Source organism: Panicum virgatum, chromosome 2N (genome assembly GCF_016808335.1).
Source record: "Panicum virgatum strain AP13 chromosome 2N, P.virgatum_v5, whole genome shotgun sequence".
NCBI lineage: Eukaryota > Viridiplantae > Streptophyta > Magnoliopsida > Poales > Poaceae > Panicum > Panicum virgatum.
The window spans coordinates 11,247,977-11,264,907 of NC_053146.1; the positions used below are offsets into that span (position 1 = coordinate 11,247,977).

At 42.4% G+C, this 16,931-nt stretch overlaps 1 protein-coding gene across 10 annotated transcripts; it reads left to right on the top strand.

Moving 5' to 3' along the window:
• Positions 1-3,316: 3,316 nt before the first annotated feature.
• Positions 3,317-7,551, top strand: LOC120658066. Of its 10 annotated transcripts, none has more exons than XM_039936275.1 (9): positions 3,318-3,472; positions 3,940-4,023; positions 4,635-4,759; positions 4,969-5,029; positions 5,742-5,783; positions 5,882-5,910; positions 6,004-6,093; positions 6,239-6,592; positions 6,704-7,551. In XM_039936275.1, the coding sequence occupies exons 3-9, from the start codon at positions 4,694-4,696 to the stop codon at positions 6,863-6,865; spliced, it is 804 nt and encodes a 267-aa protein (XP_039792209.1). In that variant the 5' UTR covers positions 3,318-3,472; positions 3,940-4,023; positions 4,635-4,693; the 3' UTR covers positions 6,866-7,551. The 10 variants fall into 10 exon arrangements, 9 of the variants coding, with proteins under 9 accessions (XP_039792209.1, XP_039792202.1, XP_039792204.1 ...); XM_039936276.1 differs by having other exon boundaries at positions 3,319-3,472; positions 6,254-6,592; positions 6,704-7,499; XM_039936269.1 differs by lacking the exon at positions 5,882-5,910 and adding an exon at positions 3,543-3,691 and having other exon boundaries at positions 3,328-3,472; positions 5,742-5,881.
• Positions 7,552-16,931: the final 9,380 nt, after the last annotated feature.

The following is a 16,931-nucleotide window of genomic DNA, read 5'->3' on the forward strand; positions in this document are numbered from 1 at the left end:
AAGTCATGGGTGGAGTTGTTAAATGGTACTCTAGGGTATGATAATTCCTTTGCTGTCAGTAGTTCAGGTCGCAGTGGTGGCCTTGGTATCTTTTGGAATAATAAAACTAGAGTGGAAATTTTACCGTACTTGCAATATCATATCGATGCAATTGTGACAGATTATGGGAAGGAGCCTTGGAGATTGACATGTGTTTATGGTGATGCTCAAACTATTGAGCGCCATAAGACATGGGACATGCTGAAATTTATCAAAGCCTCGTCGCATCTTCCCTGGATGTGCATGGGTGATTTTAATGAAGTGTTGCTGAGGGAGGAGCACCAGGGGGTGCAAGAGCGCAGCCACGCACAGATTGCGGGCTTCCACGAGGTGGTGGACGTGTGTGGTTTTCATGACCTCAGTTATGAGTGAAGGGGCTGGACCTTTGAAAAGAGAGTTGCAGGTGGCTCGTACTGCCAAGTTCGACTTGATCGAGCTCTGGCCAAGGTGGATTGGTGCTCGTACTTCTCTGAGCCAAGAGTTTCACATCTTACTAGAGCAGCATCGGACCACGGCCCAATACTGCTCCGATGGGAGCAGGATGAGAGTGATCGGCGAAGGAAAAAGAAGAAGATTTTCAGGTACGAGGTGATGTGGGAATCTCATGAAGATTTTATTGCTATGTAGGCTCAAACGTGGCAGGGAGGAGGGAAGGCACATACTCTACAGGAGCTAAACGAGAAAGTGGCACGCTTGTTTGTTGTTCAAATTGAGTTTGAATTTGAACTTTTGAATTTGAATTCATTTTGATTGTGTTTGAATCGGTTTCGAAAATGGAAAGCCTTTTCTTTTTCTCCCTCTAGCTTTCAGCCCAGCCGGCCCATCTCCCTTTCTCCCTCTCCCTTTTTCTTTTCCTCCCTGCGGCCCAAAACCTCGCCTCGGCCGAATCCAGGCCGGCCCGGCCCAGTCCGCCAACCCCCCTCTCCCTTCTTCCCTCTGTCGCTGACGTGCGGGACCCGCTCGTCAGGGCCGTCCCCTTCCTCGTGCCGAGCCGGGACTCGCCTCCGAGTCCGGGTGCCGCACACACCGGTGCGGCCTACTTGGCGCGCACGCCAAGGCCCCTGGCTGCCCCCTATTTAAGGTGCCGCGGACCCCGCCTTGGATCCCTTCGAGCTCGCGCCGCCCTCTCCAGCAAACCCTAGCGCCACCGCAATTAGAGCTCCGCTCGAGCTCGGACTCGATGAGGAGCCGCCGCTCCGCCACCTCCACTCGACACCCGAGCGTCCCCGAATCTCCACCACGGGGTGAGCAACGTCGCGTCTCCTTTTATCCCCTCTCTCGCGTCCTCTCGCCGCCGCAATCGTTCGCCAACGAGTCTCCGCCCCAAGCCGCCATGGTGCGCCCCTCTCCGGTCGCCGTAGCCCCTTCTCGAGCCCCTACTCGTGTTCCCTGTCGCGCGCTCTCGCTCCCAGGCCAAAACCCGAGCTGAACCAAGCCCCAGACCGCCGTTTGGGCGAAGTCCGGCGAGCTCGCCACCGCCCGCCGCCGCGAAAGCCGCCGCCGGCGTCACAACGCCGCCGCCTGATCCGCCCGATCCGTTCTGAGCCGGCCGATCAAGATCGAACGGCCCAGATCCAATCTAGCCCGAGTCAAACCAGCCATATACTGGTCAACCGAGGATCTTTTGCACTTAAACCCCTCTGTTTTCCTAAAATCAACCCACGCTCCGGTGTAGTTCAAAAGTATTTACAAAAGAGCCCTTTTATTTATGTTTTAGACCTTGACCTTTTAGGAAATAGAACCCGCCGTCCAGGAAGTGTAGTTTTGCTTTCTAACCCTCGTGAGTTAGGTTTAATTTCATTTTAGTCCCTGGTTTCTTTAGAGCTAGCCCCTGGAAGTTTAAATCTATCGCAAACAAGTCCTTAGAACCTTGTTTTAGCCATATCTTTCAAGTTTCAACTCCGTTTTCAGCGATTCTTGCACTCACGTGGTCCTTGCAACGTGTGCAATAGCTTTATAACCTTTTTATCCTCTGTGAGCACATTTTGTTGTGTCTTACAAATCTTTTCTGTTAGTCCTTAACTCTTTGGTTAATCGTGACTAATAAATTCCTAAAGCATCGTTTATCCCATAGAATCGCCGTTTTAGTTCCGTTTTCCGCGTTTCTTGCGCTCTCGTAACCATAGCAGCGAGCCCTATCGGTTAGTACGCTCTCTTAAAGCTTTTCTTTTGTTTGGTGTATTGTTCTTAGATGTATCTTGTTGTTTGTTTTGTATGTTTGCCCGATGATTGTTCCGAGTAGAAGGATCATTGTTCGAAGATCGAAGATCAAGTTTTCCAAGTGAGCAAAAGCTGAAGAGCAGTAAGAGTACCTCTTTTGTTGGAGAAAGGCAAGTGACCCTACCCATCTTTCTGTCTATGCTTATTTACAAGAGTATTATGATGATTTAATTGGAACATGGAGAACCACCCAAGAAAACCATACAACCACAATACTACATGGCTCTGGTCTTGGCTGATTAATTAGAGACTCTAGCTTGTGACAATCTTACCGAAAGGGAAAGAGGGGATGCATCGACGAGGTATAGCTCGGTCATCTTGGGGCAATTGGTATTGTTTAATGGTCCTTTGGCAAGGTACCACCTCATTAGGACAGTGTTATGACCGCTTTGCCTTGAAACCTTAGTGGATTGTCATAGGTTAGGGAATCTTTGTAAAGGCCTCGTAGCGTCCCTATGCAATCACACCTTGGAAGTGTGATACTGTGCCTAGCTAGCACATTGCGTGGTTGGGTTCAAAGTTCTTTGGAACTTTTACGCGAATTGTGGTGAAAGTGTACAACCTCTGCAGAGTGTAAAACTGATATATCAGCCGTGCTCACGGTCAAGAGCGGCTTGTACCCTCACATGATTAATAAACTTAAAGATGGATATAAATCATTTTCTGGTTATTTCTTGTGGCCTTGCTGAGTACCAACCATAAGTGTACTCACCCTTGCTTACTGCTGCTCAGAAGGAGAAAGTTGTGGTGAAGTCTTTTGAAGATGTTGCTGAGTTCTAGGCGTACGCAACCCCCAGTCGATTGCCTGTGAAGTTTGGAGCCTTCGTTTCCCGGATAAGCTGTATAACTCTGATAGTCTATTAATTGTTTTAATTCTCTTTTACGTGATACTGTTACTGATTATTCATTTATGATGTCTCTATATGTATGAAACTTGATCATGGCATACATATAGTTATGCATTCGGTTTTCTTCTTAAAACCGGGTGTGACAAAGTTCGATCTATGAAGTTGTAGGACGGCATGTCTGGCTTCTTGCTCCTCCTGATGGAGTTTGTACCAACTATATTTCTTAATTGAAGATGGTACTATCTAAAAAAATCCACAGCCGCCTCTCCCCTCCGCGGCCGCTAGGGTTCGCTACTTTGCTCAATCGCTCTCCTCTCTGCCGCCCGCAGCTGTTTACCTTCCGGCGTCGGGCTCGTCGCCGTCTGGTAAGTGCTTCCCCTCGTCTTTTTTTTTGTTGCTGTTTCGCCCTCCCAATCGAGTGAATCGAGTGGCCAGAGCCCCACGGCACGAGCCCTTGTGCCCTCCCGGGTACTGCCGAATGGCGCCGCCCTCCGGTCATCATCGGTACCTCGAGCGGGGAAACTCGACGTCGGCGTCCCGCCGCATCATCTCCGCCGATCCTCAGTCTTTCGGCCCGCCGCCAGGTCGGATTAGGACCTTCGCTGTGTCAGATTCCCCCTCTCCTCACCTTCTCTTTTCCTCATCGTCTCCGCCCCCGCGAGCTCAGATTAGGCCCATCGACGTCTCCTTTGGCACATCTTATCAGTCGCTAACAGAACGATTTATTCTCTATTTATTGTTTCTTTTTTAAGAAACTACGGTTGAGGGTTACCCACTGAATTCATTCGTTTCTATTAAATGAAATTTATTTATTTTATCTATTATTATGCAGGAGATGATGGCATCCAAAATGCATGATATGCTTTGTCAGTGTTCTCTCTGTTGAAGTCTCGTTTTGATGCTCCACGTATCCTCAGTATGTTCCTACTAATTTTGATGGGTCCAATTCTGCGGAGCTTGTTATTATGCATCTGTGTTTTTCAGTACTATTCTAGACCAGATTTTATCTCCAGGATACTATAGCTGGAACATAAACGTGGTGACAAAAAATTACTAGATTTACCTCTTGTGTACTCCATGATGATCTTTTAGCATTGATATTTTTTTTGGGTAGGCTCCTCACCGCTGTCTTGTCCACCTCATTGTGGAATGGCATAGTAATTCTCAACAGTTTGCACGACAAGTAGCATATCTAGTAATCAATGCTAAATCAGATTTCAATATTTTATCAACAATTACGTAGCATGGAAATACTTTCTTGTTGCCTTCCTTCCTTTGATTACTATTCATTGTGGACAGTTAAGTGGCATGGAACTGAAACCATACTTTGTTGTTGACTTATTTCATTATGGACAGATTTTTCCTTGTTGAGATATTTGCATATTACTAGATTTTGATTATTATTCATGTTATGGTGTCTTTGGGTTTATCTTAGCTCAGCAGGACAAAGACAAAGGATTCATCCTTACACTAGTTTGATGCCAGCTGCCTACATTTACCAATATTTTTAATATGGTTTTTCATTAGTTTCAGTAGACTTCATCAAGTCATGGGCTGTGGCTTCAATCCTCGGATTGTTTGTTTGCATGTGCCGTGCTGCTATGAAGCATTGTTCACCAAACAATGTTTTGGGAATTTCTTCCCGTATCCAGGTTTGTTTTTATTAGTTATATTGTGTATTTCTAAGAATTATGGGCACTTTCCTCGTGGTGTTCACTTCAGTTATGGTCAGGGTAGCTAAATTTTTTATGCTCTAGTAAATGTCGTAGATCTTGTTAGTGAACTTTTGGTGATAATATTGTCAGTGGGTTCCTTTATAGTTTAATAGTTCAACTAATCTGATCTGCATTGTTATGCACAGCTCCTGTTCCCACCCGCAGATGCTGCCTCCAAGCTTTTCATTGGTGACACTGTAATATCTGGTTAGTAATAGAATAGAAGTTCTTTTCTTTGTGCCAAATTACATTTGCGGATTGTTCTTTCTGAAACTTGCAATGGTAAAAGATATTTCCTGATGAAAAGTAACATCAGCTTCACTATGACTTGTGCGTGTCAACTTCATTTGGCATAATCACCTGTATTTATAGTGAGACTTTAGTCAAATTTTCGCATCATTGCAGCTCTTTCTCTTGTTGGTCTAAGAGGACAAAATATTATTTATCAGCATTTTCTTATTTAAAATTTGATGCTTTAAAAAACTAGGGGAGAGATGTTCACCTTATCATTAAGACGTAGGTGGTGATAAACTGAATCCTGGTTGGCTGGGTGACAAACCCACTAGCCAATCTCAGGGACATTCTATCTTTTGTTTATTCTTTAGTATTAGTGCTAGAGAAAAGTGCAGATTTGGAACTAGAACGGTTCCTATTCTTGTTCAGATGCACCCTGCTTGCTTGGCTGTTTTAGTTGCTTGGCTGCTCTATATGGATACATGCCACTCTTTTGCTGTTGCCAGTATGATTTTAAAAAATAAATTTGTGGCCCAAGGGGCCGAGACAGTATGCACCAACAAAAACAAACTATATTTTGAAGTTTGAACTGCCTCTTGGATTAACTATTGTATTCAATTCTGCATATTGGAGCAGTTGCTGCATCATTCAGCACATAATATGGATTTCTGCTTTTTGATTCCAGGAATATGTGTTGCACTTGCCCTCTGTATTGCTGTGCCAAGAGGTAGCAAGAACCGTTTCTTTAATTACGCATTTTTGCGATACACTGTCAGCTTGACGACTGTAATTATCATCATAATGAACTGGTTTCAATCCACACAGGTGAGTTTTTTTTTGAGCAATCCACACAGGTGAGTTATGCTACTTGAGTTGCACCATATATATGTTATCTTGAAAATAAAAACACCTTGTTCTATATGCTGATCTCATCTCTTTTTTTTCAGGGTGGGGGCCAGCCTGCTCTACAATACGTTGCTTCTCGCGTGATTGGTTTTGTTGCTGTTCACTGTTTGTGGAATGTAGAAGTAAAACAGGTAAGGTCGATCGGTAAATCTTCGCCATATTGTTGTTCGTACTGTAGATATGCCTATTGCCAGTCCCAATTGTGTGGTGATTGATGACATTCTGTAGTGACATATCCTATTTGCTAATATATCTCTTTTTTCCCCCTCGCTTGAGGGTGACAACAATCAGCCGATGAGTGAAGTGTGGGACTCCAACATGTATGGAATCAAAGTTCATGGATGGTTTCTTAACGTTGCCAACAAGGATGGTGACGCAGGTGATGATGGTGACGGAGGTGATGATGATGGTGATGGAGGTGAGGATGATGGTTACAGAGGTGAGGATGGTGACGGAGGTGAGGATGATGCTACATTTGCCTCGGAGGATTACGTTGATGAAATGGACTCATGTGCACGTGGGGTACAATTGTTGTCCATTCGTGCAAAATTCCGTATCATCGGTACCAATGCTTATGACTGGAACCAATGTGCGCGCGTCTATGCGGCGCAAATTGGGGAAGTACAACAGGTATACACTAGCTACCGTATGTTATATATCTACTACATGCTTTATGCCTCTTTACATTCTTTATATATTGTAATAAATTAAAACCCATCACATTCATGCTTTCATGTGTAGGAAGGAATGGATTTGGTACTCACTGGACCATATAGGATGCTACAGGCTTACAGCATCTTTGGCTTGGAGGTTTTCTCATATGACATTGAGGGGGCTTCTACCGATGATAAAGGGGTATTGTACCGGTCGTATCTACAAAGGCTGGGATGTTACGGAGCCTGATGAAGTTGAGGAATTCACACAAACCATCTATGCAGGCCTTGGCCGCAAGATGGAGATCACATACTTGGTGATTCCGGAAGCCGTTGAGACCCATTTTGAGGTCAGGTTGAACCTCAAAGACCTCGGTTCGAGAAGCCATGATGTGTATGGTAGCATCAAGGCAAGTGCCATTGACTATGGTGGCAAAAGTGTCCCTCTCTTCAGTTATGAACGAGGGAGTAGCTTGTCCCTGCCCTGGGGCTCCACGAGCATTCTTCCACTGGGACCACACATGATTGCATTGCCATTTCGTCAAGAATTCAAACTCCACGTAGAGGTGGACCTAAGAGTAATCACAACCTGTGACAGCCTAGAAGAGGATAAGAATTTGAAATTCTGTCTAGACTACAGTCGGAGAATTATGAGTGAAGAACGTCGAGAGCCTTACCTAAGAATTAGGAGTCAAAAAAGAGAGGTCGATGGTGATGAAGTTGAAGTGGACGTCATCTGGCACCTGGATAGAGTCATGTAGAGAAGGATCTAGAAGAAAAAAAAGTGGATGTGCCATATCTGGAACTTTGTGTATGTTTGCCAGATCATATTATTATCTATTTTCTTATGTTTGATCTATTCATGCCGTTTTATTTGAACTGAAGTATTCATGTTGGGTGAGTGGGAACAAGAATAATAGAAAAGTGTCTTTCGTATTCGTTAGTGAACATTTATACTCGGCAATGTACAGTGATTAATTCTAGTAAGCCTTGCAATTAATTTTATAAGCACGAAGCGCGCAAATAAACAGGACCAGTAGGCTTGCAATTAATCAATGTGCAGCGATGGCGGCGGTCTGACGTGCATGGGAACCGAATACCTCGATTTTAGCATCATCTATCTTCCTGATGTGTGTTGACGCCTTTCGGGATCAACACACGAACACACTCGAACGTGCGGCGCGAGGAGGTCACTGCAGCGCCTCCTGCATGGAGCGGTCAGACCGGTTCCTTGGAGCGGTCTGACCGGTCGCCGCCGGCAGAATCGGTGACAAAGCCTACGAACATTAGCCCAGGAAGACCCGTCGGGGCAGACGCACGCAGGGTTGTTCTATGGTCGACAGGCCATCTAGAACGCCCTCAATCGATGTAGAGACGAAGGAGGAACAGCAAGTAGTAGATTGGAAAAGTTAGGGTAAGAGAAAATAAAAAGATAAAAATTGTATTATTTGATCGATTGGATACCCTCAATCAGCCGTGACCCTTTATATTTATAGGGTGGGGTGGACTTATCCCGCAAGGAATCCTATTACAGATCTAAATCTACAAAAAGTTCTAGTTGTACTCGGATTCCAGTTAGACCGGTCTGACCGGTCGGCGCTTTGCCGGACCTGAAATAGGTTCGACCGGCCAGACCGCTTATGGGCACCAGTCAGACCGGTCGGCCAATTTTGGTCGTTAACATTTGCCCCTCTATTTTTTGGTAATGCTTGCATGCCAAAAAACAAGCCTCTAGAGCAAAATTGTCTCAAGACGATGATAAAAATACATCGGCCATTTTTTGTTCTAAAGACGATAAATTATATCGGCCGTATCTCGCTTCTTCTTCAAGCTGATGATGAAACAACTTGCTTAGGCCTCCATACCTGCTTCATGGTCGCCGACCTTGCTGGTACAACCTCCGCTTGCTGTTCCATGGATTTCTTCTTGCGCATCCGTTGCAGCCTCCTCTTTTGAGTGTGAGATAAGCCTGAGGGATACCACCTCGGTTGTAAATACTTGTCATCTTGCTTCATGTCTTTCTCACCCTCCTTGCTGCAATCATGTTTGGTTTTGACCAGATTATTGTTAGCAACAATCGGTCTTTGAGAGGCACCGTAACTTGGATATGTAGAAGAATATTGAATAAAGTATGGATGCATATACATTCTACTATAATCCAAAGGTTTGTAATAGTAAGGATACGACCAGAACCATGGAGCAACCGGCCCACCAAATGAATATGGCGCAAAAGCATTATTACCTTGTTGCACATGAGAAGCCGATTGCTCACGATGCTCCGATGATGGATTTGTACCTTTATCTTGATCTGATCGCTTCTTTTGTTTCTGAGTAGCTCCTTTCTCTTCATACTTGGCCAAGAATTGTTTAAAACTCGGCCTTTTCTTTTTGGTGTTTCTAGAATTTTTTCCAGCAGCTCTCAGAATGACAGGTCAAACCGGTCTCCAGACCGGTCAGACCGGTCTGTGCAGACCCGTCCTTTCTTCGCTGCTCGTGCCCCCAGAGCACTGATCCTCCTGAGGAAACGGTCAGACCGGTTTGCACAGACCTGGCGCCCTTCTTCTGATCTTGCCCTCTGAGTGTTGAATTTTTTGATGAAGCTTCGAGAGACTTCTTCTTCTGTTCAGATCTTGGTTCACCAATGACCACATTCTTCCCCTTTGTTGATTCGGCTTGACTTGGCCGAATTAGAACCTTCGTATTCTATAAATCAACAGTATGCACAGGGAAAGAATTGTTATCAATTTGCATTTGTGGAACAACCAATCGTCCTTCATTAACGGCCGATTGAATTTGTCTTCTAAACACATTGCAATCATTGGTTGCATGAGAGAATGAATTGTGCCACTTGCAATAAGCACACCGCTTTAATTCCTCAAGCGGCGGAATAGTATGAGATAATTTGATGTGTCCTAATTTATTTAATTCATCAAATATGCGATCACATTTGGATACATCAAAAGGAAACTTAATATTATCTTGCCGATTTTTCTGAATCGGCTTGAGAGAACCGCAAGTGCAAGATTTATTATTAGAAGGCCAAGCAAATTCAGTAGCATAAACATTATTGTCTTCATCGTCCGAACAGTTTGATTCACAACTAAGAACATAAACAGGACGATTAGACTTTCCATTGGATTTTTGCAAAGCTTCTTTGGTTCGGCTTTCATTAGCCAGAGTCTTTTGCAAAACTTGACTAACATCTAGAAATTCTTGTCCATCTAGCTTTTCTTTATGAAAATCGAGTAAACCAGTAAAAACTAGATCAGCCAAGTTTCTATCAGAAATTGTCAAACTATAGCATCGGTTTCTAATGTCTCTAAATCTTCTAATATATTCAGCAACACCTTCATGTATCTTTTGCTTAACCAATGTAAGATGTGACAATTTTAATTCAGTTTCACCATTAAAGAAATAATCATGGAATTTTTGCTCTAAATCGGCCCATTTGTGAACTGAATTGGTGGCAATGAAATAAACCAAGTAAATGCAAAACCCAATAGAGATAAAGGAAACAATCTCAACTTGTAAATATCACTAGTACTAATTTCACTACATTGTATAATGAATTGACCGATATGCTCCAATGTAGTTCTATCATTACTAGTGAACTTAACAAATTCAGGAATTTTAAAACCCTGTGGATATGCAACATGCTCATATTATTCAAGGTATGGTCTTTTATAGGATCGGCATCTTCCTTTTGGATCTATACCAAAAATTTGTTTAAAGATTTTAATTACTTCATCTTTAATGCTGCCAGATCCAAAATCATCGGCCATAGGCCGATTAGGTGTACCATAATGTTGAACAAAATTCGGCCGCGTAGAATGCTGCAACGAACTTGCTGCCCCTTGTGGTACATTTGCATGAGGTGCTAAATTATACTTAATTCGGTTGCGTTGGTTAGCCGAATTAATTACTAAAGCATTATTAGTTTGACTTTTGCAATTAGCCGAATCATTCATTGTCTTATCGGTATTAGATTCAGATGTATTATTATCACTACCGATAGGCTTCATACCAAGATGTGATTCGATCCGGCTAAAGCGATCATCAAATATATTATGAATATTTTGACCAATAAATTTCAACTTATTATTAACATGAGAAGAAACAGCATCATCTATAGCATTAGCTATTTCTGAAGTAAGAGCAGGTTGTTCGTTCTCATCGAATTGTACCTCAAACTGTGAAGCATCGAAGGCGGCATCCGGTGTGACCTTCCCTTGATGGTCGATGGAGAAGTGCGAGATGTACTGCTTCATGGCTTCTTCCTCCAGCTTCTGGATCTCCTTCTCCTTCTCCTCTCTGATCTTTTTCTGGATGTCATCAAGAGCCTTCTGATGTTCGGCGAAATTTGTTGAACAGTCGGCCTTTTGATGTTGGCGGCATCAACATCACTAGGTTTAGGAATTTTACCAGCCATGGCAGCCGATTGATTCTATCCCCAGCGGAGTCGCCAAAAACTATGTTGACACCTTTCGGGATCAACACACGAACGCACTCGAACGTGCGGCGCGAGGAGGAGCTCGCTGCAGCGCCTCCTGCGTGGTCCGGTCAGACCGGTTTTTGGAGCGGTCAGACCGGTCGCCGCCGGCAGAATTGGTGACAAAACCTACGAACGTTAGCCCGGGAAGACCCGTCGGGGCAGGCGCACGCAGGGTTGTTCTATGGTCGGCAGGCCACCTAGAACGCCCTCAATCGACGTAGAGACGAAGGAGGAACAGGAAGTAGTAGATTGGAAAAGTTAGGGCAAGAGATAATAAAAAGATAAAAATTATATTGTTTGATCGATTGGATACCCTCAATCGGCCGCGACCCTTTATATTTATAGGGTGTGGTGGACTTATCCTGCAAGGAATCCTATTACATATCTAAATCTACAAAAAGTTTTAGTTGTACTCGGATTCCAGTTAGACCGGTCTGACCGGTCAGACCCACCAGTCAGACCGATCGGCGCTTTGCCGGACCTGAAATTGGTCCGACCAGTCAGACCACTTATGGGCACCGGTCAGACTGGTCGGCCAATTTTGATCGTCAACAATGTGCATGGTACCATTACTCAGCAGTCCAGAGTCCTTAATTAATGGCTATGTTGCTCTTCCAATTCATCTCCAGTATAGTATACTGGTACAGATGCCCCTCGCCTCCACAATCAGTAATTCATCAGCGCAGGCTGCAATCAGGCAACGTTGTTAGAGATGGTGGTGGCTAATGTAAGTTCCTAAATTAAGCTCATGGTTGGACAGCATATATATACCGCTGCATTTTGCTTTGGGAGCTAATTTAGCGACTATCCATATGCTCACGTCGCTCTGATTTCCTTTTCGCTAATCTGGCCCAAACTCTGATTTCCTTGGCAGGTAGTAGATCGACCGTTCAGTTCTACTAGTACACTTTTATCAAGCCAAAATGCTTAGCCACCAAACACTTAATCTCATGCACGCCTGTAGATAGCTCTGTGATCAGCGAGCTTTCCCTAGCAGTTCAACCTTTACATACATTTTTTCATCATATCCTCGGACTAGCTAGTTTTCAAAATCAGTTCCTGGCCCACAAATTATATTAGGTTCCTTGTAACAGGTTGGAGTACCTTTCAATATTTAACCATTGGATTCCAACCAATGAACGGCTGTCAATCTTTCCAATTCCTCCTTATCGTATCAAGCAGAATCATGTCGAAATTGTTAAAGGAAAATAAAGCAGAAAAAATATCTGGTATACATTTTATTTTATCCAATGATGAGACCCATCACGTAGAGAAATTCTAATAATAAATTTGGCCAAGTCAATGCGTACGTCTAGTAATGTCCAATCTATATACCTGTAGAAGTTAAAGGAAAGGAAAAAAATACCAGCATTTTAAGTAAAAAAAAGACACAATATTTAAGGAAATAAATAGTTCTAGTTAAGAGGGGAAGATAGACAAATACTTGAAGCAAGCTAACCACTCGGACATATCGACGCTGGGTTGTGTTAGAAATCGGTTCACTCATAGGCACACACGAGCACACTCAAGAACTAGATATAACGGATACTAAGAACACGAGCACACAGGGACAGAGAGGAGGGAGGGAGAGCTCTTCTCTTCTCTTATTCTCTTCTCATTTGTGTGTACATGAGGGGTGCCCTCCTCCTGTATTTATAGGAGATGAGGATCACACATATTTACATGTGACATAAATTTATCTCTTACATATATACGCTTATCACACACACACACACAGATATATATATATATACACACACCTCTGACATATATTTATATGTCACATGAATAAAACTGAGTCCATATCTAGATCCAAGCATATTGGATTATTTTCTCCACCGAATGACTGCACTCGGGAGTGAGATCCTCTTCACTTCAAAGACACTACAAGGCACCGGAGCTTCAAACTGCCTGGGGTGGCTGGCTCAGCCTTGTCGAATTCACGGGAAGAGACAAAATCAAATAACCATAAAACTCTACATCTCCGCTTCGACTGGAACAAGAACAACTTTTTTTTTTTGGTTTTGATTCCGCAACTCACGGCCGACTGTCTCATTCATATCTCCTGTTTCTGTCTTCTCTCAGAAACACGTTGAATGGAATTTTGAGAAGTCGAGGGGAAGAGAAAAACGAAACAAAACGAGAAGCAGCCCTCAATAATAGTTGAGGGGCTGACTTTTCAAAAAAATAAATCCCGATCCGCGAACTTTTCAGCAACCAGCTCACACGTCTCGCTCCTCTCGTGGAAAATGTTGTGGAATGAAAGAATGAGAGTGAATGATTGTCGTGTTGATTGATGGTTTGGACCACAGTATTTATATGTACAAAAAAGAAAGGGTGTCTGTTCACGAAGGGACAGGCCCCTTCGTGAATGGCCCCTTCGTGAGATTCGTAACTGTCTAGTGATGTAATAAATCTAATAATAAATTGATCACTAATCCTATTTTTCTTCGTAACACTCCTCCTTGATCAATTTGTTCTTCTTGTAATATTGTAATCAATTTGATCTTCTTGTGGTCTTGTAATCCTCATTCATTGTTTGATTGTATGGAAAAACTCCTCTAAAAACCCCGTGGGAAAAATCTGAGGACAAACCTATTTGTGCATGAATATGTCATTGGAAAAACTCTTTAAAACCCTTTTGGGAAAATAGGAGAAAATACTGATATGACATATATGTGCTGATACTCCATTAAAACTCCTTTAAAACCTAGTGGGAAAAATATAAGGACAAAATGATATGGAATATCATTGATTACAAACTTATATGAGAAAAATCTCAAAAAGGAAAACTCATTAGTAAGTTCGAATGCATTATGATCTTTGGATCATATCTGAACTAATTCTCCCCCAAAACCCTATAGAAAAATATGAGGAGATATTATATCTTGAATATCTTCATAAAAACTCTAGTGAGAAAACAGAAGATATGATATATATATATAATATGTCTCGAATATCCCTTTAAAAACCCCGGTGGGGAAAATTAGAGATATGACATAAAATATTGCCTCATTAAAAAGCTATATATGAGAAAAACCTTGATAGGAAAAACTCATTTAGGAAAAGAGTACAATTATATAATCTGATGATTATGGTTGCTTGTATGATTATGATTCAGAGAGAATCTCCCCCTGAGCCTTGCAAATCTCATGATTTGGTTTGCAAGGTTTCTATTTCGCCATAAAATAGTTTAGGAGCAATGTATTTTATGATTTTGCCCTTTATATATCATGCATTCTTTTGTACAAATGCAAAGTGAATTATCTTCATAGATAATTATTGGTTTCACAATTGAACCAATGCTACATGACTGTTGTATGTGGTTGATCATTCTGTGAAACCATATGATTCACGTGAAGCTTCATATAATGTAATTATTTCAGAATGATTCGTGGATGTAACTACAAGAGTCAATTTTGATGACTTTCAAGATGTAGTTGTTCCACCATGTAAAGTTATAAAACTTGTTTAGGGTCTAATATTATGGGGATCATGATTCTAGCCAGTGTTAGTGTAACCAACAATAGTTTTGTCTTAGCTAAAGCTAAGATCAAATGTGCCTTGAAAATATCTGAAGATATTTTTAATTCACGTCCATGGCATTTTGTTGGAGATCTGTTATGTCTGAGCTAATATTTACAAGCTTAATTATCATTTATAGATAATATGGAATGATTCGATGAATCTTAAATTTAACATTCATAGAAGTCATGTATTAATGTGATGCTTCAGAATGATGGACCAAAGTTTCTCGTTGGAATCTATTTTGAAGATTCATATAAAACTTTAGTACTTTGATAACAGTTTATATTCTGGCAAAATAGGGATTAGTTAGCCAGTATCTCGATATCCCACTTTTGATGTGTTCTGAATTGATAATAACAAATCAAGATATTTTTATGCCATTTTGATATCTGCGGATATCTGATTTGACTCCGACTTGTATGATATTGTTGGAGTTGCGCTAATTTGAACTAGCTATATATCTACAAAAGCAATATCAGGCCTATTGTAATTTGTATGACACAAAAGCTCTTTGTCACTTAGTTTCTCATCCCAGGGTCTAAATGGGTATTGATCCATTTTTAGGGATGGAATGAACACAAGTGTTGATGGATATGATTGTCCAATATTAATTGAATATTGGTAAACTGATATATGTGCTTAAGTTGAAAACTTAAACATCCTTTGGTTTTACCCAATTTTCATCTCGAATTCCGTCATAATGAATGCTTGTTGTTTGAGTACTGAGATGATGAAAATTCCATTTGGAATTTATTTATGGATACATATATGCATTCATCGTAATTAGAGTAGTCCTTTTTGTGGAATATACTCATATAGCCAATTGTACCACAATCAAACTTGACTATCTCAAGTTATAGAGTGACTTGTGCATAATTATATGTTGCGATTTTTTGTTTTGGATTTAGCATACAAAATCCTCTAGGGACATATAAATCCAATTTTATCAAATTCAATTGATCTGCCAAAAATTGAATATGGAAACGTAATTCTCACATATACCTTGATGGTATGTTCCTCAGTCTCTGCGTGAAACCATGTGCTACAAGCACTCGTTGTCTCACCACCTTACTTTCTTGAAGAAAAGCATTATGATATGTAGATAAGACTTTCTTATTTAAAAATGAGAGCACTTCTCCTTAATTGCCACCTTTTGCTTTGACCCAATTTGAGTGTTAACACTCTGCCTAGGACTTTTTTGGTCTAGATCCAGTTAAAGGTGTATAGAAATTTTTAATAGGAGTATATTGTTGACGGTCACTCACGACCAATTTTGACCATCAACTCCTGCACAAAAAGGGATCACAAAGTGGAATAAATGCTAGCATAGGATTATTTATTAACAAATTCCACATGTGGTGCTTGAGAATGTGTGCAGGTGGTTTTGGGCTAATTTTGCAGGTTTTAAGCACACTTTTGCCCGACATAAATCGCAGAAATTATCAGAGCACTGATTCAGGCTCAAATGGACCAAGTGTAGCCCAAGAACCAAAGCAATTCTAGTTAAGACAGGCCGTGCCACAACTTTTGAACAAGAGGAAGCCCAGACAAGCCCAACCCCCAGCAGTTGGGGGTGGTTGGAGCTGTGGGCAGGCCGGCCGACCATCTGGTCGGCCGACCAGGCCCATGGGCCCCACCGCCTCAATTTTGCCACGTGGTGCTTCCTCACTGGCTCCCAAGGTCGGTTCTGCATGGAAGAGCTGCATTCTCGAGGTGGCTCCCTCCTATAAATACAAGGGGAGGGGATAGAGAAAGAACACACACATCACACCCTCTCAACTCACCTTTCTCCCTTGGAGCTTGAGGCCTTCATCCTAGAAGCTTAGGTAGACTAGGAGGTGTAGAAGAAGAGGAGGAGAGTGAGGAGGAGTCGGGGGAAGTGCCGAGTCTGTCGGCACTTTTCTCCGCTTGTACCTCGACAGATGCTTATTCGGTTGTAAGTGTTCGAGACTTTCTTTGTTTATTTATTTGGAATTAGAGTTTAGATCGCAAGTTATCATATCTGTCTTATATTAGATGATGTGTATGCTAGCGAGTGGCATTTGATCTTAGCTTAAGACCCCGGATAGAAAAGGGTAGTCTTGGCCAGGGCTAAGGTTAGTAGGGAAAGGCGTAAACGTGGTGTCTAGGCTGGACTATTGTTGTCAGTCGAAACCCACCGGCGAGCAGCGACGGGTAACACGAAGAGCCGGGAGGTTGCTGGGGCGCTGGCAGGCACTGCTCCCTCGTCGACGGCCCGCAATTCCGTCACGTGCCCGGAGGATGTGTGAAAGTCGGGCGTGCCACCTGACCTATA

Coding starts and splice junctions, on each gene's coding strand:
- LOC120658066 (XM_039936268.1), top strand. CDS start 4,694: ATGTGCCGTGCTGCTATGAAGCATTGTTCACCAAACAATGTTTTGGGA. Junction 5,030..5,741: donor TGGTGACACTGTAATATCTG/GTTAGTAATAGA, acceptor TTTTGATTCCAG/GAATATGTGTTGCACTTGCC. Junction 6,593..6,703: donor AAATTGGGGAAGTACAACAG/GTATACACTAGC, acceptor TTTCATGTGTAG/GAAGGAATGGATTTGGTACT.